The 23,134-nt window shown below is 34.8% G+C and overlaps 4 protein-coding genes, 1 long non-coding RNA gene and 1 other non-coding gene across 8 annotated transcripts; 5 read left to right on the top strand and 1 right to left on the bottom strand.

Moving 5' to 3' along the window:
* Positions 1-23: 23 nt before the first annotated feature.
* Positions 24-7,346, top strand: LOC104708329 (structural maintenance of chromosomes protein 6A). The gene is made up of 28 exons (XM_087462925.1): positions 24-334; positions 499-604; positions 738-871; positions 1,054-1,109; positions 1,217-1,303; positions 1,381-1,701; positions 1,989-2,108; positions 2,387-2,521; positions 2,637-2,713; positions 2,815-2,890; positions 3,003-3,077; positions 3,189-3,293; positions 3,454-3,623; positions 3,726-3,828; positions 3,935-4,047; positions 4,307-4,508; positions 4,688-4,819; positions 4,899-5,013; positions 5,130-5,215; positions 5,287-5,382; positions 5,521-5,657; positions 5,755-5,857; positions 5,955-6,034; positions 6,146-6,224; positions 6,316-6,373; positions 6,705-6,802; positions 6,918-7,012; positions 7,101-7,346. Exons 1-28 carry the CDS (start codon positions 184-186, stop codon positions 7,156-7,158), a joined length of 3,168 nt encoding a protein of 1,055 aa, XP_087319051.1. The 5' UTR covers positions 24-183; the 3' UTR covers positions 7,159-7,346.
* Positions 7,347-7,363: 17 nt separating this feature from the next.
* On the top strand, positions 7,364-9,510 carry LOC104708328 (F-box protein At5g07670). 2 transcript variants are annotated; one of them, XM_010424879.2, is made up of 3 exons: positions 7,408-8,100; positions 8,224-8,923; positions 9,066-9,510. In XM_010424879.2, exons 1-3 carry the CDS (start codon positions 7,758-7,760, stop codon positions 9,331-9,333), a joined length of 1,311 nt encoding a protein of 436 aa, XP_010423181.1. In that variant the 5' UTR covers positions 7,408-7,757; the 3' UTR covers positions 9,334-9,510. The 2 variants fall into 2 exon arrangements, with proteins under 2 accessions (XP_010423180.1, XP_010423181.1); XM_010424878.2 differs by having other exon boundaries at positions 7,364-8,923.
* A 1,122-nt stretch (positions 9,511-10,632) lies between these two features.
* On the bottom strand, positions 10,633-10,705 carry TRNAA-AGC (transfer RNA alanine (anticodon AGC)). Its single transcript has one exon. It is a non-coding gene; the product is annotated as a tRNA-Ala (tRNA).
* Positions 10,706-10,928: 223 nt separating this feature from the next.
* On the top strand, positions 10,929-11,712 carry LOC147940509 (uncharacterized). The gene is made up of 3 exons (XR_015564640.1): positions 10,929-11,055; positions 11,303-11,381; positions 11,472-11,712. It is a non-coding gene; the product is annotated as an uncharacterized LOC147940509 (long non-coding RNA).
* Positions 11,713-14,852: 3,140 nt separating this feature from the next.
* Positions 14,853-16,591, top strand: LOC104708327 (NAC domain-containing protein 79). Of its 2 annotated transcripts, XM_087463341.1 has the most exons (4): positions 14,853-15,095; positions 15,236-15,360; positions 15,464-15,741; positions 15,846-16,591. In XM_087463341.1, the coding sequence occupies exons 2-4, from the start codon at positions 15,294-15,296 to the stop codon at positions 16,386-16,388; spliced, it is 888 nt and encodes a 295-aa protein (XP_087319467.1). In that variant the 5' UTR covers positions 14,853-15,095; positions 15,236-15,293; the 3' UTR covers positions 16,389-16,591. The 2 variants fall into 2 exon arrangements, with proteins under 2 accessions (XP_087319467.1, XP_010423179.1); XM_010424877.3 differs by having other exon boundaries at positions 14,868-15,360.
* Positions 16,592-20,477: 3,886 nt separating this feature from the next.
* LOC104709889 (uncharacterized) lies at positions 20,478-22,461 on the top strand. Its single transcript, XM_010426431.2, has 2 exons — positions 20,478-20,983; positions 21,099-22,461. The coding sequence occupies exons 1-2, from the start codon at positions 20,478-20,480 to the stop codon at positions 22,459-22,461; spliced, it is 1,869 nt and encodes a 622-aa protein (XP_010424733.2).
* The last annotated feature ends 673 nt before the right edge of the window (positions 22,462-23,134 follow it).

Here is a 23,134-nt window from a genome sequence, read left to right as displayed (position 1 = left end):
TATGCAAACTCCTAAACTTTACTGTTGGGAGTATTTTGATTATGTCCAAACGAGGATGAGGTACTTTCTAACCAATTAAAATATCGCACGTGTTTGTTGTTGTTCCCGCGCATTGAACATCTTTTAGAGTACACATCCTTCGATGCTAGAGAGTGCGAAAACCCTAGAAAGAAAGCCACAGAGATGGATGAACATGAACATGGCGATTCTTTCAAGGATCAGCGACCTAGCTCCGGTACAATCGTTAGGATACGTCTTGAGAATTTTATGTGCCACGATAATCTCGAGATTGAGTTTTGCGACTGTGTCAATTTCATCACTGGTCAAAACGGAAGTAAGTTTTTTTTTTTTCCAAATTGGGCTTTTTTTTTATTGCTTTAAAATAAAAAAAAAATTGGCTTGTGGCTTCGTTTTCTCGAGCTGGGTTACTGTTATTTTCGGTAAAGGACGGATTTTTTCAAGCTTTTGAGTTTTTTTTGGTTCGTGCTCTCAAACCAGGTGGTAAGAGTGCAATACTGACTGCGCTACGTGTTGCCTTTGGATGTCGAGCCAAAGGTACTCAGCGCGCCAATTCGCTGCAAGATTTCATAAAAACTGGATGCAGGTTCTTCTACTTTACTTACTTATGCGGCTATGGCTTTTGTCTTCTTCAAGATTAGTAAAATTCCTGAGTTTTGCTTCCCCCTCGAGACTTATCTCAAAGATTTGTTTTTTTTTTTTGTTTTTTTTTTATGCAGCTATGCCCTTGTTCATGTTGAACTGAGAAACCAAGGAGAGGATGCTTTTAAGCCTGAAGTATATGGTGATACCCTGACTGTTGAACGCAGGATATCTGATTCTACTAGTTTAACGGTCCTCAAGGATCATCAAGGTTAATTAAATTCTTTTGATGCTAATTAAAGTTTCTGTCTTTCTAGTCTGTGTGCTTCTGCTTGATTTGCCTTATCCACATCTTGTTCTCGCTATTGATTGTCATTGTATATCTTCTTACTTGTTATGTCTCAAGTCTTACTGTGTGTCATGTGTAAATCTTCTTAATTGTGGTGTGTGCAGGAAGAAAAATATCTAGCAGACGGGAGGAGCTACGGGAACTTGTTGAACATTATAATGTGAGCTTTTTCTCTTTGATTTCAAGTTTATAAGTTTGATCATATATGTTATATTTGTGGTATTCATTGCTTGGATCTGCGTTATGCTTTTTTTTTTTTTTGGCTAGATTGATGTTGAGAATCCCTGTGTGATCATGAGTCAAGAAAAGAGCAGGGAGTTTTTAAATTCTGGAAATGACAAAGAGAAATTCGAGGTATATCTTTGTAAATCCGCATGTGCTGAAGTTAATTTTGTTGATTGTTTTGCTGAAAGCTTTTTTTACGTCTGCAGTTCTTTTATAAAGCAACCCTTCTTCAGCAAGTCGATGATCTTCTTCAAAGTATTGACACAAAGTTGGAATATGCAAATGCTCTTCTGGATGAGATGGAGAAGACCATACTACCAATAGAAAAAGAGATCAATGAGTTGCTTCGAAAGATCAAGAATATGGAACAATTTGAAGAAATAGCCCAACAGTTGGTGCATTTGAAAAGTAAACTAGCTTGGTCATGGGTATATGATGTGGATAGGCAGCTCAAGGAACAGACTGAGAAGATCGTCAAACTCAAAGAACGAGTGCCTACTTGTCAAAATAGAATTGATCAGAAACTGGTAAGTATATATGTTCTTATTACCTCAAATTTAAACTGCTATGCACAATCAGAAATATGCAGGGTATGCATGACCTGTGTAAACTTCTCTTGAATACTATAACACTGAGGTTTCTTAGTTGTATTCAATAAAGAATGTTGAAGCTTGAAATTAGTTCTCCCCTAAAAGATTCTTATAGGGTCATACGGATTACCACTTGTGTTCTCTTTAAAGTGAGGTTGAGTTTCTAAAATGTATATTTGCTTATACACTTAAATACTCGATTTGTGGCATCAATGATACCTTAGGGTGAGGTGGAATCTTTAAGGGTAAGTTTGACCGAGAAGAAAGCTGAAGTTGCTTGCCTGATGGATGAATCAACTACGATGAAGAGAGAGATAGAATGTTTGCGGCAATCAGTGAAGATGGTATGTTTAAAATTAGTTTTTAAAGAATCACCCTTAAGTATGTAGTTTGATAATTTATCTTACAAACTATATTTTCTTATTGAGCAGTTAGGAAAACGAGAGAAGCATGTGAATGGATTTATCGAATATTTTTTTCTTATTGATATATTGGGATTGCATGAATCTGATAGGAACTGCTCTTGACCTCGTTAATAGAATATCTCATAGTGTAGTTTTAAAATTGCGCTTGTTTAGATACTTTTCGCATCTGTGTGTACTTGACATACAATTTGAAACAGGCTGCAAGAGAGAAGATCGCTTTAGAAGAAGAATACCATTATAAGTGCAATAACATTCAGAAGATTAAGGATCTTGTTAGGAGGCTTGAACGACAGATTGGAGATATTAATGAAATGACTACAAGAAGCACACAGGTCCACCTTTTCGCAAACTAAGATCCTTTCAGTTTTATGCTCAGTGTTTGTTATGGTGATTGAAGAGTAGTTTAGTGTGAGTGTATAGACATTTTACTGGCTGCTAATGATGCAGGCTGAACAATCCGAAATTGAAGAAAAACTGAATCTATTGAAGCTAGAGGTTGAGAAGGCTGAATCATTGCTTTCCAGGTCATTATGTTTTTTGATTTTTTTCTTCAGCTATCCCTTTTTACTATCTTCTTCTTCTTTTTTTGTTGGCTAAGCATGGATTAAATATATTACAATTTTAGTTTGAAAGAGGAGGAGAACGTGGTCATAGAAAAAGCATTAGCTGGAGGGCAAGAGAAGGAACACATAGAGGCTATGGTATCTTAGTCTTACCCTGTCTCATATTTGTGTTGTTTTAAATAGTGTCACCTTTTTGTTGTAGCCATTAAAGTTACTTACATTCAACTATTTTTGGCTCTTTGGTTTCTAGATTAGAGACCATGAAAAGAAGCAAAGAAGCATAAACACACAGATCAATGATCTGAAGAAACATCAAACAAATAAGGTGCTTATCCAATTACATGGATCTCCTTGCAGGCTTTATATGTTATTTCTATTCTTTTAGAGGATGATGATCTTGAGGATTAGTTGGATAATTTCAAACTTCTCTTGCTAGGTTACCGCATTTGGAGGGGACAGAGTCATTAATCTCTTGCGGGCTATTGAGAGACATCACCGCAGATTTAAAAAGCCACCCATTGGTCCGATTGGTGCTCATGTGGTAAGTTTCTATTATACCCTTCCACACATCTTTGCACAAAGAATAACATGTTTTCTCATATGAACCATGCATGGCGGAAAGAAAAGCTTACATTTTCAAGTGTTCTAATAACAATCTCTGCTGTTTTAGTTTGAATTTATCTAAATGTGGTTTTCTACAGACATTGGTCAATGGTAATAGATGGGCTTCTGCAGTTGAACAAGCTCTTGGCAACCTCCTGAATGCCTTTATTGTGACTGATCATAAAGATTTAGTTACTTTGCGAGATTGTGGAAAGGAAGCAAATTATAACAATCTGAAGATTATCATCTATGACTTTTCAAGACCAAGGTAATTTGAAAGACACTTCCAATATTTTTGTTTATGTTCTGCTTTGATGAATGGATAGATCTAGTTATATTGCAAACGCCATGGTTATTATTGTTTATGCAGGTTAAGTATACCAAGGCACATGATTCCTCAAACAGAACACCCAACTATTCTCTCTGTCTTGCACTCTGAGAATAACACTGTTCTTAATGTCTTGGTGGATATGGTAATCTTACTTATAGATATTCTCTACATTAGTATATTACTAACTTTTCACCCTCCAACCTGTGTATAGTAGTATTCATTAAACTTTGGTTTCTGGATATTTCCAGAGTGGTGTCGAGAGGCAAGTGCTTGCAGAAAATTATGAGGTTGGCAAGACCATTGCCTTTGAGAGAAGGCTCTTGAATCTGAAGGATGTTTTCACTATAGATGGATACAGAATGTAAGTTGCCAGTTAAAAATGGCGAGAACAAATCTTTTAGAGAATCAAACACATATATTTAGTTCAAATTATAAGTGGATGGACACTGACATCACGTGTCTACAAGTTTGTAAACTGAGAACTATCACTAGAACCCACTTCTGACGATTTTACTGAGTTATTGGCGTGATTAGTGGAAGAGGCTATATATTTATATGGATTTCAACTATAGAGGAAGATCTGCGTCAACGTAACAATATTCTACCTGTTCTTTTCTTAGGTTTTCCCGTGGACCTGTTCAGACTACGCTTCCTCCTCGTCCTCAAAGGACTACTCGATTGTGTGCTTCTTTCGATGACCAAATCAAAGATCTTGAAATAGAGGCCTCAAAAGAACAAAGGGACATACAAGAATGCAGGGGACAAAAGAGGGAGGCAGAAATGAATCTCGAGGGTCTTGAATCTAAAATGCGCGGACTGAAGGTAGTGTAACATTACTGGTGTCACTTTAGATGTATCCATTGTCTAATGCAATGTACTGGTCATGTCGAATTAATGTGCTCAACTTTCAACTGTCTTAACTGATACATTTAGCTTCTTTCCGCAAAGCTTAAGCTTGTTCGGATTAATAAACAGTTTGCATTTTTTTGGTCAATGTACAGAAGCAACGCACCCAAATAGAGAAAGATTTGACGAGGAAGGAACTTGAAATGCAGGATCTGAAAAAATCAGTCGCTTCTGAAACCAAAGCATCACCTACATCAAGTGTTGATGAGCTTCATCTAGAAAGCATGGTTTGTTATCTTGGTTGAAACTGTTTTATTGTCAATACTCCCGTAGCATCATTCTTGATTGCGCTCTTGTATTTCTCAGAGATTCCGAGAAGAGATAAAGGGGAAAGAATCCTTGCTGGAAAAATTTCAAGATGGTTTGAATGAAGCTGAATTAAAGGCTAATGAACTTAAAGCTTCATATGAAAACTTATGTGGTATGCTGTCGATACATTGATTTTTCTTGGATCTGTGTTAATCCTAGAAAGAATAATCATCTTTGATTTACAGCCATATTTGCTTTAATATAGTTCAAGTTAAAATGTACATGCAGAGTCAGCCAAGGGTGAAATTGAATCTCTTGAGAAAGCAGAGAATGAGCTAAAGGAGATAGAAGAAAAACTCCAATACGCAGAAACGGTGCACCTTCTTTAAGAGTTTGGTTCTTTACTTGTTTTGCACTTTAGAACTTAATTGTGGTTCTGTTTCAGGAGAAGAACCATTATGAGAATCTTATGAAGGACAAGGTCTTACCCGATATTAAACAGGCTGAGGTTTTATATCAGAATCTTGAAACGAAGCGGCAGGTAAGAATAAGCAATTATGAAATTCCGCTAGTAATATAAACGGAAAAGGACAAAACATCAAAATGAGCAGTGCAAGTTATTTATTGCCCTTGGATTCATTTTTTATATATGCACTTGGTTCAACTGCTGCAATTTCAGGAAAGTAATGAGAAGGCCTCAATCATTTGTCCTGAGAGTGAGATAAGAGCTTTGGGCCCTTGGGATGGGGCCACTCCTTTGCAGCTTAGTGCTCAGATTAACAATATAAATCATAGGCTGAACCGAGAGAATGCCAAGTGCGTAAATTTATGTGCCTTGTGATTGTTCCTACATACGGAAATTTCTTGTTGAATGCCTGTTAAGGTTGCATGCTTATATCTTTTGCTGATACAGGTATTCTGAATCAATCGATGACCTCAGGATTATGCACGATGAAAAAGAACAGAAGATTAGGAAGAAACGCAAAATTTACAAAAGCTTTCGAGAAAAGCTCAAGGTTAAACCTTGCAATTGTTTATAGATATATCTTCCTTATCCAAAAATTCAATATGCATATGCTAATTCGTTTAATGTGTGGATTACTGTTTAATCAGGTTTGCAGAGATGTGGTAGGTTCACGGCAGGGCAAGCTCCAAATAAATAAATCTCATCTGAAGCGCCAGTTAACTTGGCAGTACGAATTTTTTTGCCCATTATTACCAATAACATTGGATAATTTATAGTTCTCACTTTAGTTATGTGATTTTCATATGCTACTTTCCTTGATTGCTGATCATCAAAGCAGATTCAACTCTAACTTAAGTAAAAAAGGTATCAGTGGACAAATTTTGGTCTCTTATGCAGACAAAACTTTGTCGATAGAGGTAATTGGAGCCATAATGCTACGTTTTGCATCGGATGTGTCCATATTATGACATTAATTAACTGTGTTGGTTGCATTTCTTTCTTCAACAGGTTAAGATGCCTCAAGATGCAACAAACAGTGCTGTTCGAGACACAAGAGGACTTTCAGGTGCTTTTCTACTCTAGATTTGAATATGAATTGGGACATAAAATCCCACATTCGAAACATTAGAACAAGGGTGGGATGAAGAAGGCTGAATGGATGAGATTAAGTAGCAAAGCCCTTGAAAGATAAAACTTAAATCGAAGAATCTAATTTTGTCTCAACCTTTGTTTGCTATTTCCCTCTTTGTTGTTGTCCTATTTTTGACTTTCTTATTTGCTAAATCTCTGGAAGCTAATTCTCCATTGAGATTTGAGAGTATAACCTTATTAGTTCAAATTATCAGTTGTTCTAGCCAGCTTCAAAGTTTAGTTAATCCTCTTGTCGTAAATTTCAGGTGGGGAACGGTCTTTCTCGACTTTATGCTTTGCACTAGCTCTTCACAATATGACTGAAGCCCCAATTCGTGCAATGGACGAATTTGATGTATTTATGGTAAGAATCATCTCTTACATGACATATAGACTCTCTTGTCAAAGCTGCTAAAACAAAAATCTAAACACCTTAATAGAAATAGAGCAGTTAACTATTCGGTTTCTGCAAATCTCAGGACGCAGTTAGCAGGAAAATCAGCTTAGACACATTGGTTGATTTTGCAATAGAGAAAGGTTCACAGTGGATGTTCATCACTCCTCATGATATCAGGTAACTTCCACTTTACTTAGTTTCGTTAAATCAAATACAAACAAAACGAAACCATGTAATAATAATAATCCAATCTTTGTAACGACAGTATGGTGAAGTCACACGAGAAGGTAAAGAAGCAACAACTGGCTGCTCCTCGTTCTTGAGCCAAAGAAAGAACCTCTCTCTCTCTTTTTTTTTTTGTAAAATCCTCAATAACTTAATTGTAATGGGAATGAATGACTAATGAGTAAATCGGCAAATCTTGTAATCCTAATCTATATCTTGGAAGTTTCTCTTTTGTCAGTATCTATAAACAGATAGATATAATGATTATGATCTTAGTGGACGAAAAGATTGAGAGTGACAGGTTTTAAATTTCTCCTTTCTTCTTCACTGTTCAATTGAGACCGTTTGTACATTATTCCTACAAATCTAAACAGTTTCCAGAAAAACAAAAAGAGAGACCGAATCTTTTGTTTAAAGAGAGAGACACAAAACAAAAATAATATTTTTATTTTCTTCTCTTAAACAAAAAAAAATCTTAAAATCCCTAAAAACAAAATTCTTTTTCTTCTCTGTGATTGATTGTGTAAGTTCCCGTTTCGCAAAAGCTTCAAACTTTCCATTTTAATTGCACAAATCCGTTAAAAAGCTTTTCTTTTTCTCGGGAAAATCAAAATCAAACCTTTTTTTCCGAGAAAACCCTTCAAGAACGCTGCTTTCAAGGAAGAGTGGGAGAGGCGGAGAAGAAGAATGTGAAGTTATGTCTTATAGAGGGAAGAAGGAGAACAGTCCAGTTTCACCATTGAAGAAGCGACGAGCGAGCTGGTCTGAACTTTGGGTTAACCATCACCATTTATTGTCTTCTTCTCCGCTTGATTTCGCCGCAAAGTTTCAGTCTTTGACTCCTCCAATCTCCAAATCCAAAACCCTACTCCCTCCTGATTTCACGCTTCTCTTACCTGACCTCATTCTCATCAGAATCATTGAACAAATCCCTAAATCTCACCGGAAAAATCTCTCCTTGGTCTGCAAGAGATGGTTTAAACTCCATGGTCGTCTTGTACGATCTCTTAGGTTGCCTGATTGGGGGTTTCTAGCGTCTGGTAGGCTGATCTCGAGGTTTCCCAATCTGGATACTGTTGATTTGGTCAGTGGGTGTTTAATTTCGCCGCCAAATTCAGGTATTTTAGTTAACCACAGGATAGTTTCGTTTACTGTTGATGTAGGGTCTTATCAGAGTTGGAGTTTCTTTGAGGAGAATCTATTGTCTGTTGAGGTAGTTGATAGAGGGTTAAAAGCTCTTGCTGGTGGCTGCTCTAATCTCAGGAAACTAGTTGTGACCAATACTAGTGAACTAGGGTTGTTGAATGTAGCTGAAGAGTGTTCCAGGTTGCAAGAACTCGAATTGCACAAGTGTTCTGATAGTGTTTTGCTTGGCATTGGTTCGTTTGAGAATCTGCAGATCTTGAGATTGGTTGTGAGTGTTGATGGGTTGTATCACTCTTTGGTTTCGGATATCGGTCTTATGATTTTGGCTCAAGGTTGCAAGAGACTGGTGAAGCTTGAGCTTGTTGGATGCGAGGGAGGGTTTGATGGGATTAAAGAGATAGGCCAATGTTGTCAAATGCTCGAGGAACTCACTGTTTGTGATCACAAGATGGAGTCGGGTTGGCTTGGAGGGCTTCGATATTGTGAGAATCTCAAGACGCTGAGACTCGTTTCTTGTAAAAAGATCGATAATGATCCAGATGATGAGTTGAGTTGTTGTTGTCCTGCTCTCGAGCGATTGCAGTTGGAGAAGTGTCAGTTAAGAGATAAGAATACCGTAAAGGCTCTGTTTAAGATGTGTGAAGCGGCAAGAGAGATTGTTTTCCAAGATTGTTGGGGATTGGATAATGATATCTTCAGCATGGCAGCGGCTTTCGGGTACTTTAAAAACTTTATATTCCCTTTTTGTGCTTTTGATGTTTGATAGCACCATATGAATCTCTAGGAACAATGTGATCTTACCGTTAGCCAATTTCATTGTTGCTAGTAGTAGTAAACCCATTGTCTGTTTGACTTGCAGGAGAGTGAAGCTACTGTATCTGGAAGGATGCTCATTGCTAACAACATCAGGTCTAGAATCAGTGATTCTACATTGGCACGAGCTAGAACATCTGAAAGTGGTTTCGTGCAAGAACATAAAAGATTCAGAAGTCTCTCCGTCGCTGTCAGCTCTGTTCTCAGCTTTAGTGGAATTGCAGTGGAGACCAGACACCAGATCGCATCTCTCTTCAAGCCTTACAGAGACCGGAATTGGTGGTAAAGGTGGGAAATTTTTCAAGAAAACATGAAAGTTTACTACTGCCTAACTCTCTTTTGAATGTTTCTTTGAAAGTTTCTTAGGTTCTCTTTCTTTGTTACTTCTCGTTGAACAATTTGTAGCAATTACTGTAAAGTCTACTTTTTTTTTAATCCATTCTATGTTTGTAATCAGAGATTCATAGCTACGCAATCACAATTTTACCTTACTTTTCCCTTTGCAAAGAGATTAAGAACTACTGATTGAGTAGAGTAGTTGCGAGTAAAAGACTATGAAGATACCTTTAGAAAAAGCTCATCACAAAAACTGATCAATTCATCACAAAAAGTAGATAATTCTTACTCGTATTAAGAGCATCTTTCGTGCTTAAGGAATCAACCATAACTAGGTTTTACCACCACAGGTCTATTATTTTGTTGATATATTGTAGGTAGAGTTTTGTGGAAACTCTTGTTTGGCAAGTTGAGAATATACATTTTACGATTTGTTAGTTATGATTTAGGAATGAATAATATGACATATTCTTATTATGATTCTCAATTGATATTATTGGATTAATAATGTACATTTAAAGCTAATAAGATCCTACCAAATATGTAATCGTTTATTAAACACAAATTAGATATTTCCTAAGATGTATTCATCTTAAATTAGTTGCTATATTATAGGGATGTGATTAAGAGGATGTGATTACATAATTTGGGTGATCAATTCTTTTTGTCAAACTCGGCCCTAAAAATTCGGCATGCAAATTAGATTTTTTCTAATTTAATTGGCATTAATTGGATGTAAATAAGTACGCTGTGGATTAAAAACCGACCCAAAATATTCGGCAATCTTAAGGAGGATCCGGATAATTGAATCGGTTATAATTTTAGTTAAAAACCCGACCCGAAGTTGGCAAAAAGTGATGGCACCCTATTGTACTCCAAAAATATATTACGAGCTCTATATGTGGATATACTTGTTTGGTTACAAATATCCTAAGACAATTTTAATATATATCCGTTTATAAAAATTCAAATCACATCATATGCTAAAAAAAAATCTAAAATTTTATTAACTTAATATATTAAATAATAATTTAAATAATTAAATATAAGATTAAATAAAAGTGAAAGGAGAATTATATTTTAATCTAACGTATTATTTTAAATTAGGTAGATAGATTTTAGGAAATTAATATTATCAAATAAGGAAATCATTGTGTTTGGTTGTAAGGATTGTGGAGAATTTAGTTAGGACTTGTTTGGATATAGAGATAAGAAAGGATGGCACAAAAATGTTAAGATAGATTTGAAAAAAAGAAAAGAGAGAAGGTGTAAAAAAATGGAGATGCGGGGTATCGATCCCAGTACCTCTCGCATGCTAAGCGAGCGCTCTACCATCTGAGCTACATCCCCTTTTGTTAACGTAGCACAATATTAGTGATGTTAATATGGGTTTGAAACCCATTTAAATAAATGGCCTGTTATACAAATTTCTGCCCATTTAATTCCATTTATTTAAAAATTTTAAATGAATTTTAATTGGGTAGCCCAATTAAACATATTTGATAAATAGTTTTACCCATTAATTAATGGGTACCCGTTTATATTTTTTTTTTTTGCTGGAAAAAGGATTTTTGTGAATATGTCGTCTTTTTCGACGAAACCTGAGAAAATCTGAAACTTATCTTCTTATCTTCTTCTTCATCGATTCGCAATTTATATCTGTTTCAATTCAATATCGTCTTCTCTGAGCCTCGACGAAGGTGAATATAACTATATAAGTGTATTAATTCAAATTGGATTTGTGGATTTGTGTTTGTGAATGGTTTGCATTTGTGGGTTTGTGTCCCTTTGTGCTTGGGTTTGTGGATTTGTGTACTTTTGTGTTTGTATTTGTGGGTTTGTATCCTTTTGTCTTAAGAAATAGTGGGTCTCAATTTGTTTGATGTATTGACCAATTGTTTATCTGATTTTTCTTTGTTTTTTTGAATCTTGTAATCTCTGTTACAGGTCAAGGACCCCTCTGTGGCCTAACGTTGATGTTCAAAGAGGAGTGCTGTTGAACTCTTATTGTCTAAAAGAAATCAAGGTACAAAACCCACACTCTTCTTTGTGATGGTAGCTTTTCTATTTATGAATTACTTCCGTTTTTTGTGATGGTAGCTTTTTTATAATTCAGAATGGATATTGAGTCTCTACGAACAATGGCCCTTCTCAACGCCCAAAATGAGTTAATAGACATATTGTGACAATATGTACTAATAAATCTGAATTTCTCTGCAATCTTTTTTTTTTTTTTTTTTTTTCCATTACAGATTTAATTCGTGTGTGTGTTCCACATTCGATATTCTATTACATTCTAAATTTCTACAGCACAAAAAATATATAACTCAATATATTGATATGTGTGTGTTCCCCAACTGAGAAAAGTGTACATGCCTGTGAGGTCCAGTTATTGCCTAATTAGGCCAGTAAACAGTATAAAAGTGTTACAACTTGAATTAGGTTTTCTTATGTGGTTTAGGTTCATCCATATATACATATTTCTCTCTTCTTCTTTTTTTTTTTTTCGTTTTACACCAATAGTCTCACATGGACCGGCTTAATTTGTTCCGCATAATTCTATGTGATTTTCATTTTTTGGCAAAATCAATATACATATACGTACGTGGTTTTTTTGTAATTATAAAATAAAAAATAACATGGGGTTTTCAAATAACTCTTTTTTTTACTACATATTGCAATGTGTGCATGTGATATCCCGTTGTTTATTTTTCTTGTCATGAGTATTTGATTAAATTAACATGTTGTGATAAAAGGTTACAAGATTTATTGTTTTAAAAAGTGAACTATGTAGAACTTCGTGTGTTAAGGCCAGTCATAATTCAGAATCCATGATTCGGTTATATCCTCCAACATTTTTTTTTTGTCAAACGTTAAATCCTCCAACATAAGTAAATTAATTTATATTAAATTTTAAAGGTCTACTATAGTTTAAGAAATATATGATTACACACATACACATTAGGGACAATGTTCTTTTCTCTTTCTTAACCTGCATAATTACAGACAAAACATTTTCCGGACCGGGGACATAACATACTTTAACAAATGGATCATCTTCTCAAACATATATATCACATTATTCAAATTCGATGTTGTAAACAAAACGTTTTCTCCCAACCAACATATATTAATATATCTCGCTTGATTAGAACAAAAATATCTTATAAACATTATAAAACAAAATCTGTATACAATCTGCTTCTGAACAAAAAGAACTAATTACGATTTTTTTTTTCTTTAAAGCACATAAACAATCTTGCTTAAGAATAACGAAACGAGCGAATGGTTAAAAGTTAAAACTTCGTTTTTTTAAATATCAACGTACAAGATGCATAGAGGAATTTGTCTAATCGTACTTCGTTGTATTTGATTTTTTTCCGCAATTTCCCATCTCGTTCTTCATATTTCACGTATTACGGCCAAATTTTTTGTCATCTTGTACGGCCACATTTATTTATTTTCTGCGTTCGAAGGAATGCACCTAATAAAAAAGATTACGTTCTTAATTGACCCTAATAGCCATTAAGGCACCGCCACTTAACCCGAGAACAGTACTTAGCCAACAAGGTCAACTATTGCTCCATTGATAAAATACGTAGTTAGCTTTCAACCAAGACGCGTGTTTACTTATAATTGGTTAATAGCTGGCACCTAAACTCGGCATGACGTGGCAGATGTGGACAAGTTGACTATGCTAATGACCGTAAGATTTTGGGATTGCTCGAGAAACAGCCAGACACGTGGTCTTGTCTTATTAGAACTATTTCCTTAAATAGAAATATTAGTCGCTTTCCTACTAACCTAATTTGCAACATTTTCTATAATTAGAATTTCAATTTATTAGACGACCAAATCTTATTGGATCAGTTCTTTGCTCACCCCCACGATTTTTATATTATTTTATTCGTATCTGATCCCCTATCTTGACAAACAAAATTTGTCATTACTGCTGGCTTTGAAAATTGGAAGAAGATTAATATAAGAGTTTTTCTTTAAGATCATAGGGAATATCACTAATTTAGAAAGAAAGGAGATCTATTACGATAGGTACTTACCTTAACGGGGTAAATTATTTTATAGTAAAAAAACTTTGAAAGTTGTTTCTAATAGTATATTTTCCCCGTTTTTACTAGCTAGGTCGAGATAGATAAGTGGGATAGGTGTTTGTATTTTAGCCAAAACTGCATTCTCATTTGTCACCTAATATCTGGTTTAATTAAACAAAGATATTCTTTCATTGAGGGTATATACTAGGTCACTAGAACAAGTACGTACCTTTGTAATTTATATTTAAAATTAAAAGAAATTTAGTGTTTAGTGGAAGCACTGCTTCACCTTGATACCTTATGCATTATGTCATTGCTTGGATAGGAAAAACCATACATACCACCAATATGGCCACTTTTAGTGTAGCTATGTCTATATGTATTGTAATTATACACAAAATATAGGTAAATCATAGAGATACCAATATAGCTTTAACGTAGCTATGAGTATATATAATTGAAGTAATCTCATAAACATGCAGATGGAGTTTAATCATTGATTAAAAATCACAGTTTGTAGATGCCATTAATGGATATAGATTATTAAAGAGTTCTTCCTTTTTATTTTATTTTTACTTTTGAAGAAGTATAATGATATTATCACATAAAATGTTACCTAACCAACGAAATACTTTAAGCATCTTTAAATATAAAAATCCCAATATTAAGAAATAGAATGTTAAATTAAACTCTAATTTTAGAATTAATAATTGAAATGTTTATAAGATCTCACGGGGTCATGACTTCTTTATCTATTATATTTGATGCTAAAAATATCATACACTTATGTAACAGTAACATAACACATTTTTGACCAATAAGGAAACGCAATAAATTAAAGAACCAATAAGAGTAACTGCAGACACCATTTGTCAAACTACTTTTGGGGAAGAGGGATCGGAGTTGTATTCAAAAGTAATTAATAGTATTATAAGTTGACAAAAATAAAACTACTTAGTATTATTACATGATAGTATTAGAGTATTTTGTGTAGAAGTAGAACCATCAGAATTTCAACATTTTATTACTTGTAATGACATGCACAAACTTGTAAACGAATTGATTAATACCAAAAACGGTTTTTAATAACAACTCGCTCAAATCATACTAAAATATTACACGTTGAATTTATATCGTAACTTTAATATATATATATATATATATAAGTAATAACTATTCACCGCGTTTGATTTAAAGAAAAAAATTAAGGCAAATATATTTCTATTTTTCCGAATCTAATTTTTATATATACATATATATATTTGAATATTTCTTTAATTATATATTTTTTTTTAAAGAGCAGAAAAAAGGTTTCTCTCTTTTTAAAAAGGGGAAAGTGCAAAACAACCTAGCCAAGTTGCGTTACACACTACGTATCTTTTCTCCTCTCACAAAATATGAACAATATACTTTTATATATATAAAAAAAAATTATATAATGTAAAAACGATCATTTTCATCAAAAAAAAATTCCACCTTTCTAGTTTCATTTTGGTTCCGTTCCTTAATAGTTCCTCTGCGTCTCCTTAATCTCTATCTCCCTAACTTCTCTTTCACCTTTACTCTCTTTCTCTCTCTCTCTCTACCATATATCTATATATATTCTCTGAACCCATCTCCTGAAAACATTCAAGATCAAATCTTTCTCGATCTATTCAAAGAAAACCGTTTGAGAAAACGATCAAATTAAGGTTTGATTTTGTTTCGGGATCAGTTTTTTTTTTTTCCTACCTTTTCTTCTGTAGGGTTTAAGGTTTTCAAAAAAGATGGAAGCTTTCGGTGGGTTTCACAAGGAAGATGATGAGCAGATGGATTTGCCTCCTGGTTTCAGGTTTCATCCAACAGACGAAGAACTCATAACCCACTATCTACACAACAAGGTTCTTGACATGGCTTTCTCGGCTAAAGCTATTGGTGAGGTGGATTTGAACAAAGCTGAGCCTTGGGAGTTGCCTTGTACGTTCAAACAAAACCAAATTTTATAGCATAACACAAACAAGTTTATTTCATCGTTGTTCTTGAATTCTACTGAGTTTGGACTTGTTTTTTTTTCTTGTAGATAAAGCAAAAATGGGTGAGAAAGAATGGTATTTTTTCTGTGTGAGGGATAGAAAGTATCCGACTGGTTTGAGGACTAACCGAGCAACCCAAGCCGGTTATTGGAAAGCGACAGGGAAGGATAAGGAGATTTACCGAGGCAAATCGCTTGTTGGTATGAAGAAAACACTTGTTTTCTATAGAGGAAGAGCTCCTAAAGGCCTCAAAACAAATTGGGTGATGCATGAGTATCGGCTAGATGGGAAACTCTCTGCTCATAACTTGCCTAAAACCGCTAAGGTAATAATGAAATCCAAGCTTTGCTCTGTTTCTTGCTCTGTTTTAAAACTCTGTCTTATACTCTGTTTTTGCTCTGTTTTTGTTGGTTTGGTTCCATTTGGCAGAATGAATGGGTGATATGCAGGGTCTTTCATAAAACTGCTGGAGGCAAGAAGATCCCTATTTCGACTTTGATCCGAATCGGTTCTTATGGAACCGGGTCCAGCTTACCACCTTTGACCGATTCTTCAACATACAATGACAAAACCAAGACCGAGCCAGTTTACGTGCCCTGCTTCTCCAACCAAGCTGAAACCAGAGGAACCACATTACTCAATTGTTTCAGCAACTCTTCCCTCAGCTCCTCGATCCAACCAGAGTTTCTACAGATGATTCCACTTTACCAACCTCATCAATCTCTCAACGTTTCGGAGAACCTACAGAGTTCCAATCCGGTTCTTACGCAAGAACAGTCAGTTTTACAAGCAATGATCGAGAATAACAAAAGGCAGAGCTTCAAAACATTGAACATTAATTCGCAGGAAACTGGGGCTTCTAATACCGATCAATCATCGGTTTTTGAATTTGGGAGGAAACGATTTGATCATCAAGAAGTTCCATCTTCCTCTGCCGGTCCACTTGATCTTGAACCTTTCTGGAACTACTGAAGCCTGAAAAAGAATCCATTAAGTTAGGTCACAAGTACAAAAACCTTTGCAAAGTTTTATCATTTTTGGCGTGGTGTGCTAAGTTTGTATAGATTTATATATCACTACTTCCACTATTGATGCTTTAGATTATATGTTCAAGCAAAAGTTAATATTAGAAGAATGAGGATAAAAAGAAGCAATTAATCGAATTTATTAAGCAATTGTGTGGTGGATTATTTTTGTGAAAACCATACTTGCGAATTAGTTGCGGGTGATTTGAATACACATGTTCTACATATTTCACATTTTCTCAAACCATTTATGACAATAGAGTCGGGAGATTTTAGGAAAAATAACCCCCTGGTGGTCGTCTCTCGTTACAGTATTTTCTAACGATATAAGTGCATAAACGAACATCTACTTGAATGTCAAAAGAAAAAAAATATCTACTAAAAGTGGATTGCCGTAAGACCAAGAAATCAATATTTCAGTTATGAATATATATGAAATAAATACAACCAACAATAAAACTTTTATTAGTTTAGAAATTTTTTTAGTAGGTGTAATATTATCATATATTGAACTTTTAATTAAAATTTGGTCTTTTATAGAGTTTTTGATTTGGAAATAATTACATGTTTTTTTTATAAAAAAAAAAATTACATGTTGTATTGAACAAATGATCAGTTAAGAACTTAATCAATTTTCTTATAACAATATTCTAACATGCAATACTTTTTTCCTTAACACAAAAAAAAAAAAAAAAAAAATCTTTATTCCGTTATAAAGTTGTTACGAATGATGTATGAAATTATACTTTAGTTTTGGGCACCATTTTTGTATAAGATATTTAATTTATAAATGATGTATAAGATATACGAGAAGTTTAAAATTACAATATGAGAGAAAGACGACCCCCACAATCTTTAACCAGAAGGGAAAATTTGACTTCTGCGTATTTTTAATTTCTTATTCTAAGAAACTTACAATATGAGTGAAGACTTCAAAACTTTTAACCAAAAAACAAAAAAGACTTCTGCAGCTTTTATTCGTTATCCAAATTATATTTTACAGGATAATTTAGTTTTTGAAGAGAAATTTGTAGTTATACCCAAACTGACTAGCTAGGACACGTGTAATATACTGTCAATGGCTTACGAAAAATTTTTTTTTTTTAAAAATATATAATTAGTAAAATATCAAAACATAAAAAAAATAGCTTTATTACTGATTATAATAAACATCCCCATTGGTCAATGTAGAATTATTAAAAGAAGAAGACGTTAAAATAAAGTATGCCCGTATTGAAAGTTTTGGATAATAACAAAGTAAAAGTTGATAACTTTAGTTACCTTTTACAAATAGATTCCCAAACGCCAAAGAAACTCGAATTAAATTTTGTATTTTGCTAATTTCGGATTAGTATAAAATTCAGATGAATTAGAAATCTCACCTCAGTAATTACGGATTTCACATGGATACGTATTCCCACGTGTCGTATTCGTTTTTTTTGGTAAAGCCCACGTGTCTTATTCGTTGTAAATTAGTCGCCACTTTAGTTCTTACCGGTTTGTTTAGTTTCCACATTAAAAAAGACAATTACTTGTCCATCATCTCTTTTTAAATACGAGATGCATCAAAGTATGGGCATTTTCAAAACTGATATTTCTGCTAATTTGGTTACTGTGTAAAGTATTCATTAATTAGAAGTATATTTTAAATAGTCTTGATTTCGTTGTAAGGCTGAGGCACATATAGTTTAATTCTAAGTATCAGAATTTTCATAAATTTCCCCTAAAACTAGCAGATAACCCGCAAGGCCGTAAACGAATGTATAAAATGTATACCACACGCACGTGACTTGATTTTTAGATACTAAAATGGGCCGATGATAATCACTGGAAGGGAGTCTGGCTTAGGCCCATAAATATATAGGCCTATTTGATCTAATGGTCTCAATATGGTAAAGCTTTTTTTGGAGATTCTTCGTTGTTTCTTTTGTTGTTGATTTTTTTGTGCGTCAGACAAGTCGCTTAATTTAATAATCTCACACATATGGGTGCGATTAGCAAAACATTTAAATAAGTTTACCTTTAATTTTCTATCATCACCCAATCAACTTTTATATAATTAATAAAGCATAGATGACAGCATTTAGAAGACATGTGTGTGTCATTAGTCATTATATTTAATTAGTCACCATATTATATAATTACAAGAAAGAAAAAATGGTGAAAGACTGAAGATTGACATCAGTCATCAGAGAATGATGTTGATATATAAAATTGGCATTAAAGACACTTAAATTGTGAAAATTCTAAAAATAAATTATTGTTAAAATTACGGAGTAGTAAACAGTAAACATTCTTTCTTTTTCGGGGTTTAAAACTTAAAATATACATGCGAGTTTTGGTCTCACGAATGTAATGGCATCGATAACAGTAAAATAAATTATTATGTCACATGTTAGTCAATTGTTTAAAACAACAAAACCATTAAAAAAAACTGAATTATTGTTCTACTTTAACAAAAAGCAGTATTAATTATTTAAATTAGCAGAAACCCCGTAGCCATCACACCGACATTGTGTAACGTTTGTTAGGGCATCTCATCAGTAATACTGAGTGAATGTCTCTTTATTTAAAAAAAAAAATGAAAAATTGAGAAAAATAAGAAAGAGGGTGTGATAGTATCTCTGCACACACCCACTAAGACACTATAAAATCTTTATTTGCCAGATGTTTACTTGTTAATGGTTAACATTATTAAAGAAATCAATTATATTAAAATATGAATATTATTAAAATTTGACACCCATTTAAAAGACATTACCGATGGTAATGCTCTTAACAGCCAAAACCTAAAATTTTAAAGTTAAGAGAGAATTGGGTCCACGATAGAGGGAATCATATAAATACATATTGTCTACACTATTATTCTAATAAATGGAATTACTGTCGACCGATCGCTGCATACGAATTCTGTTTCATAAAAGAAGTTATGCAATCGAATAGTATAACTATAATCCAATTATTGGAATTTTTTGTAATAATGAGAGCTAGGAAGATAACGGTACTAAATTATAAGTCACCGAAGGTGCGACGAGACAAATGCTGCTTATTACAATCCAAACGTTGTTTCGTTTTTTTTGAAGTCCTAAGGGCTAAGGTACGGTCACGGTGTGTGTCGTATCGAAGTTCATACATATTCTTGAAATCGATCACGCTTATTAGGATAAGAAGGGAATCTACCACTACATTACATTTATTTAAAATATATCCAAATAAAACCATTCTCAAGCTGTACGAAATAAATCGTTCTCAAACGTAAACAAAATTTGTTAGTGAACTAATATTTTTTAACATTATGATCATATGATTTTGATGTAGCGATCATTTTGAAACTTAAGAAAAACTGGAGAACTGTGAAGATTTTGATGATGATGTGCATTCAAAATTTCATTGATGAGTCTGTTCAGTCGTACGATAACAATTATATATATGTAATTAATAACTAAACAATTCTCGAAACATGTATACAGTTTTAACACTGAAGAAAGAAAAGCTTAAAACCTTTTTTTTTTTAAACAATAATTCTAACCAAAATAGGAAATCTTTATAAACTAAACGATAATCACAAGTAAATATTTAACATAAAGTATTCATAAGAAATAAACACTTTGATGATATAAGGAGTCAACTTACTTAAAGTTAATTTTACCCAGCACTAGCTACTACCTTTCTTCATTGTCTTTTTTCAAATCAGAATGCTATATGGGATATTTGATGTTGGAAAAAACTTAGAGAAAGCATATCATAACATGCCGTGTTAGAGCATTTAGGTTTCCATGATACGTGGATTAAATGGGGTTTGGAATATGTTTCGTCGGTAAGTTATGCCTTTCTGGTCAATGAGGCTCCTTTGGGTAAGGTTATACCCTTCCGTGGCTTGAGGCAAGGAGATCCCCTCTCTCCTTACCTGTTTATACTCTGTATTGAGGTGTTGTCAGGGTTGTGTCAAAATGCACAAAGAACAGGCTCTCTCCCGGGTGTAAGAGTAGCAAGGAAGAACCATTTGATTAATCACCTTCTCTTTGCCGATGATACAATGTTTTTCAGTAAAACAAGCCCAAGCAGTTGCGCTACTCTCATGCTTATTTTAAAGCGTTATGAGGAAGCTTCTGAACAGTGTATAAATGTGGAGAAATTTGGGATTACATTCTCTTCTAAAACACCCCTGGAAGTGAAAGTGAGAGTGAAGCAAGCTTTGGGGATCACCAATGAAGGAGGTGTAGGGAAATATCTCGGGCTCCCTGAGCATTTTGGGAAAAGGAAGAAAGATATTTTCACGGCACTAGTGGATAAAGTAAGACAAAGAGTTATGTCCTTATCCAACTGGTTTCTCACTAGTGCAGGGAAGTTGATCCTGCTGAAGATGGTTCTTTCATCTATGCCGTCCTACGCCATGTCTTGTTTCAAGCTCCCATTGTCTTTATGTAAAAGACTTCAATCGGTTCTGACTAGATTTTGGTGGGATGATAAACCAGGGCAGAAGAAAATTTGCTGGGTGGGATGGGATACGCTTACCGGTGCAAAAGAGGAAGGGGGATTGGGGTTTAGGGACATTTTAAATTTTAATGATGCCCTAATCGCCAAGATAGGATGGAAGTTGTTGTTCCAACCGGAATGCTTGCTAGCTCAAGTTTTATTGGGCAAATATTGTCATCAGTCCTCCTTTATGGAAGCGAAAGCACCATCCAACGCCTCCCATGGGTGGAGGGGCATTTTGGAGACTAGGGATATCCTCAGGAAAGGACTTGGCTGGATTGTCGGGAATGGTGAAGACATCAAAGTTTGGAGTGCTCCGTGGTTGTCTAGGTCGCAAGTCACAAACTTTGATCCCAATGGGACCACCTACAAAGGAGAAAGCGCATTGGAAAGTAAAGGAGCTCTTGTACCCAAATTCTACCAAGTGGAATGTGGAGGTTATTCGTCAAGTGATACCTCATCATGAGGAGGAGATACTCAGTCTGATATTGAGTGATTCCCCAAAACCGGATAAGCTTCGGTGGCTTCCGGAGAGATCAAGGAACTATACTACGAAATCTGGTTATAACTTGTGCAAGTGTTCAGTTGTTCCGGGAGCTTCAGGTAGTTTCAACTGGAGCAAGAATGTGTGGAAGGTTACCACTTCTCCAAAGCTTAGGATGTTTTTATGGAAAGTTGTACGTAATGTCATCCCAGTGGGCATGCTGTTGGTAAGTAGAGGAATAGGTGATGCTGGAAGCTGTAAGAGATGTGGTGGGAACAAAGAAGCTCTGCATGTCCTAGGCTCCTGCCTGTTTGCGAAGAGGGTTTGGCAACTAGCTCCTTTGGTTTCTCTGCCTAGATTGGATAACCTGAGTACTGTTAAGGAATTGTTGGTGTCAGTAGGGCAATCGCTCACCCTCCCACCAGTGGGATTGAGTATTGCCCCGCTGTACCCCTGGATCATGTGGTACCTATGGAAATCGCGTAACTTATTGATTTTTGAAAACAAAATCTGGTCGGAAATTAAGGTGGTCCAAAAAGCGATTCTGGAAGCTAGGAGCTGGCAACAGGCTGCACTGATCCAACCGAAGAAGCAAACAAAGCGGAAGCTGGTCGAAGCTGTCTCTATCCACCCGGAGGCTTGCGTCTGCTTCTCTGATGCAGCGTGGAATGCTACGACAAAGGTTTGTGGGTTGGGCTGGACCATCAATAATTTCACTTCTGGATTGATTCAACAAGGAAGTACTTCTCAACCCTTTGTGTCCTCTTCCCTCGTAGCAGAGGCTTTAGCTCTAAAAACAGTTATCATGGCGGCTTTAGCTATGGGTGTTGTAAGGTTGGTTTGCAACTCGGATTGTCAGGACCTAATTGGTCTTATCAATTCCGGTGGCCAAACTACTGAACTCGATGGGATTTTGGATAATATTCAATTTCTCTCCCTTAAATTTATGTCTATTTTCTATTGTTATGTACCTCGTTCGGAGAACTCAGAGGCAGATGCTAGCCTACTGTCTTGTAATGCCTCCTCCCTAGTTTGGAGGTTGAGCGTTTCTAATTTATAAATGGTTTCCAAAAAAAAAAACATCATCAATAAACTGAAGAGATCATAGTCCTTCGAAATGTGGAAGTGGAATTGGATTTTTCTTAACTACTATACCATAAGTCGATAAGGTACTAGAAGATAATGTTGACTTAAAACATATAATTTATTTGAAATTAGCAATATACGAGAGTTAGAGAACCACATAATTAATGACATAAACTTCTCTTATGAGAGTGTCAATGAACATGTCATTGTTGTCGCTCTCCGTTGGCTCCTCTTTCACTTTATCTTTCTAATTTCCTATATACGTTTTTTCTGTTTCTCCACAAAAAATTGCTACTGCTTTTGTTCTAGGCGTCTATTATTCTAAGGTCCACTATCACATCCTTAAATATTTCTTTGTCAACATGTCCACTATCATTCATCCCTTCATCCTATCAGTCTTTTGTTATTCCAGATTTTTTTTTTTTTTTTTTTTTTTGCAATCTTATGTATTTATCTGAATATAATCCTAACGTCAATGAACTCTTGGTACCTAGCTCCAAATAAAAGAAGACGTTTCCTCTAACGTCATCTACTAAAATTCATCTCTTGTTTGGGCAGAGACCAATTAATGGTTTTCTATAGTTTTCTTTTTAACTAATTCCGATTCATGCAGCAATTAAAGCCATGCAAAATGATACAATGCAAGT

This window comes from Camelina sativa, chromosome 8 (genome assembly GCF_030686135.1).
Source record: "Camelina sativa cultivar CO46 ecotype springtype chromosome 8, ASM3068613v1".
NCBI classification, from domain to species: Eukaryota; Viridiplantae; Streptophyta; class Magnoliopsida; order Brassicales; family Brassicaceae; genus Camelina; species Camelina sativa.
This window is presented reverse-complemented; position numbering and strand designations above follow the sequence as displayed.

Bases quoted from the DNA above. Each gene is read 5' to 3' on its own strand.
- LOC104709889 (XM_010426431.2), top strand. From the start codon at position 20,478: ATGTTTTTCAGTAAAACAAGCCCAAGCAGTTGCGCTACTCTCATGCTT. The intron at 20,984-21,098 runs GTTTAGGGACAT...TATTGTCATCAG, and splicing joins AAAGAGGAAGGGGGATTGGG to TCCTCCTTTATGGAAGCGAA.
- LOC104708329 (XM_087462925.1), top strand. From the start codon at position 184: ATGGATGAACATGAACATGGCGATTCTTTCAAGGATCAGCGACCTAGC. The intron at 1,702-1,988 runs GTAAGTATATAT...ATGATACCTTAG, and splicing joins ATAGAATTGATCAGAAACTG to GGTGAGGTGGAATCTTTAAG. The intron at 6,225-6,315 runs GTAATTGGAGCC...TTTCTTCAACAG, and splicing joins ACAAAACTTTGTCGATAGAG to GTTAAGATGCCTCAAGATGC.
- LOC104708328 (XM_010424878.2), top strand. From the start codon at position 7,758: ATGTCTTATAGAGGGAAGAAGGAGAACAGTCCAGTTTCACCATTGAAG. The intron at 8,924-9,065 runs GTACTTTAAAAA...TTTGACTTGCAG, and splicing joins AGCATGGCAGCGGCTTTCGG to GAGAGTGAAGCTACTGTATC.
- LOC104708327 (XM_010424877.3), top strand. From the start codon at position 15,171: ATGGAAGCTTTCGGTGGGTTTCACAAGGAAGATGATGAGCAGATGGAT. The intron at 15,361-15,463 runs GTACGTTCAAAC...TTTTTCTTGTAG, and splicing joins TGAGCCTTGGGAGTTGCCTT to ATAAAGCAAAAATGGGTGAG. The intron at 15,742-15,845 runs GTAATAATGAAA...TCCATTTGGCAG, and splicing joins ACTTGCCTAAAACCGCTAAG to AATGAATGGGTGATATGCAG.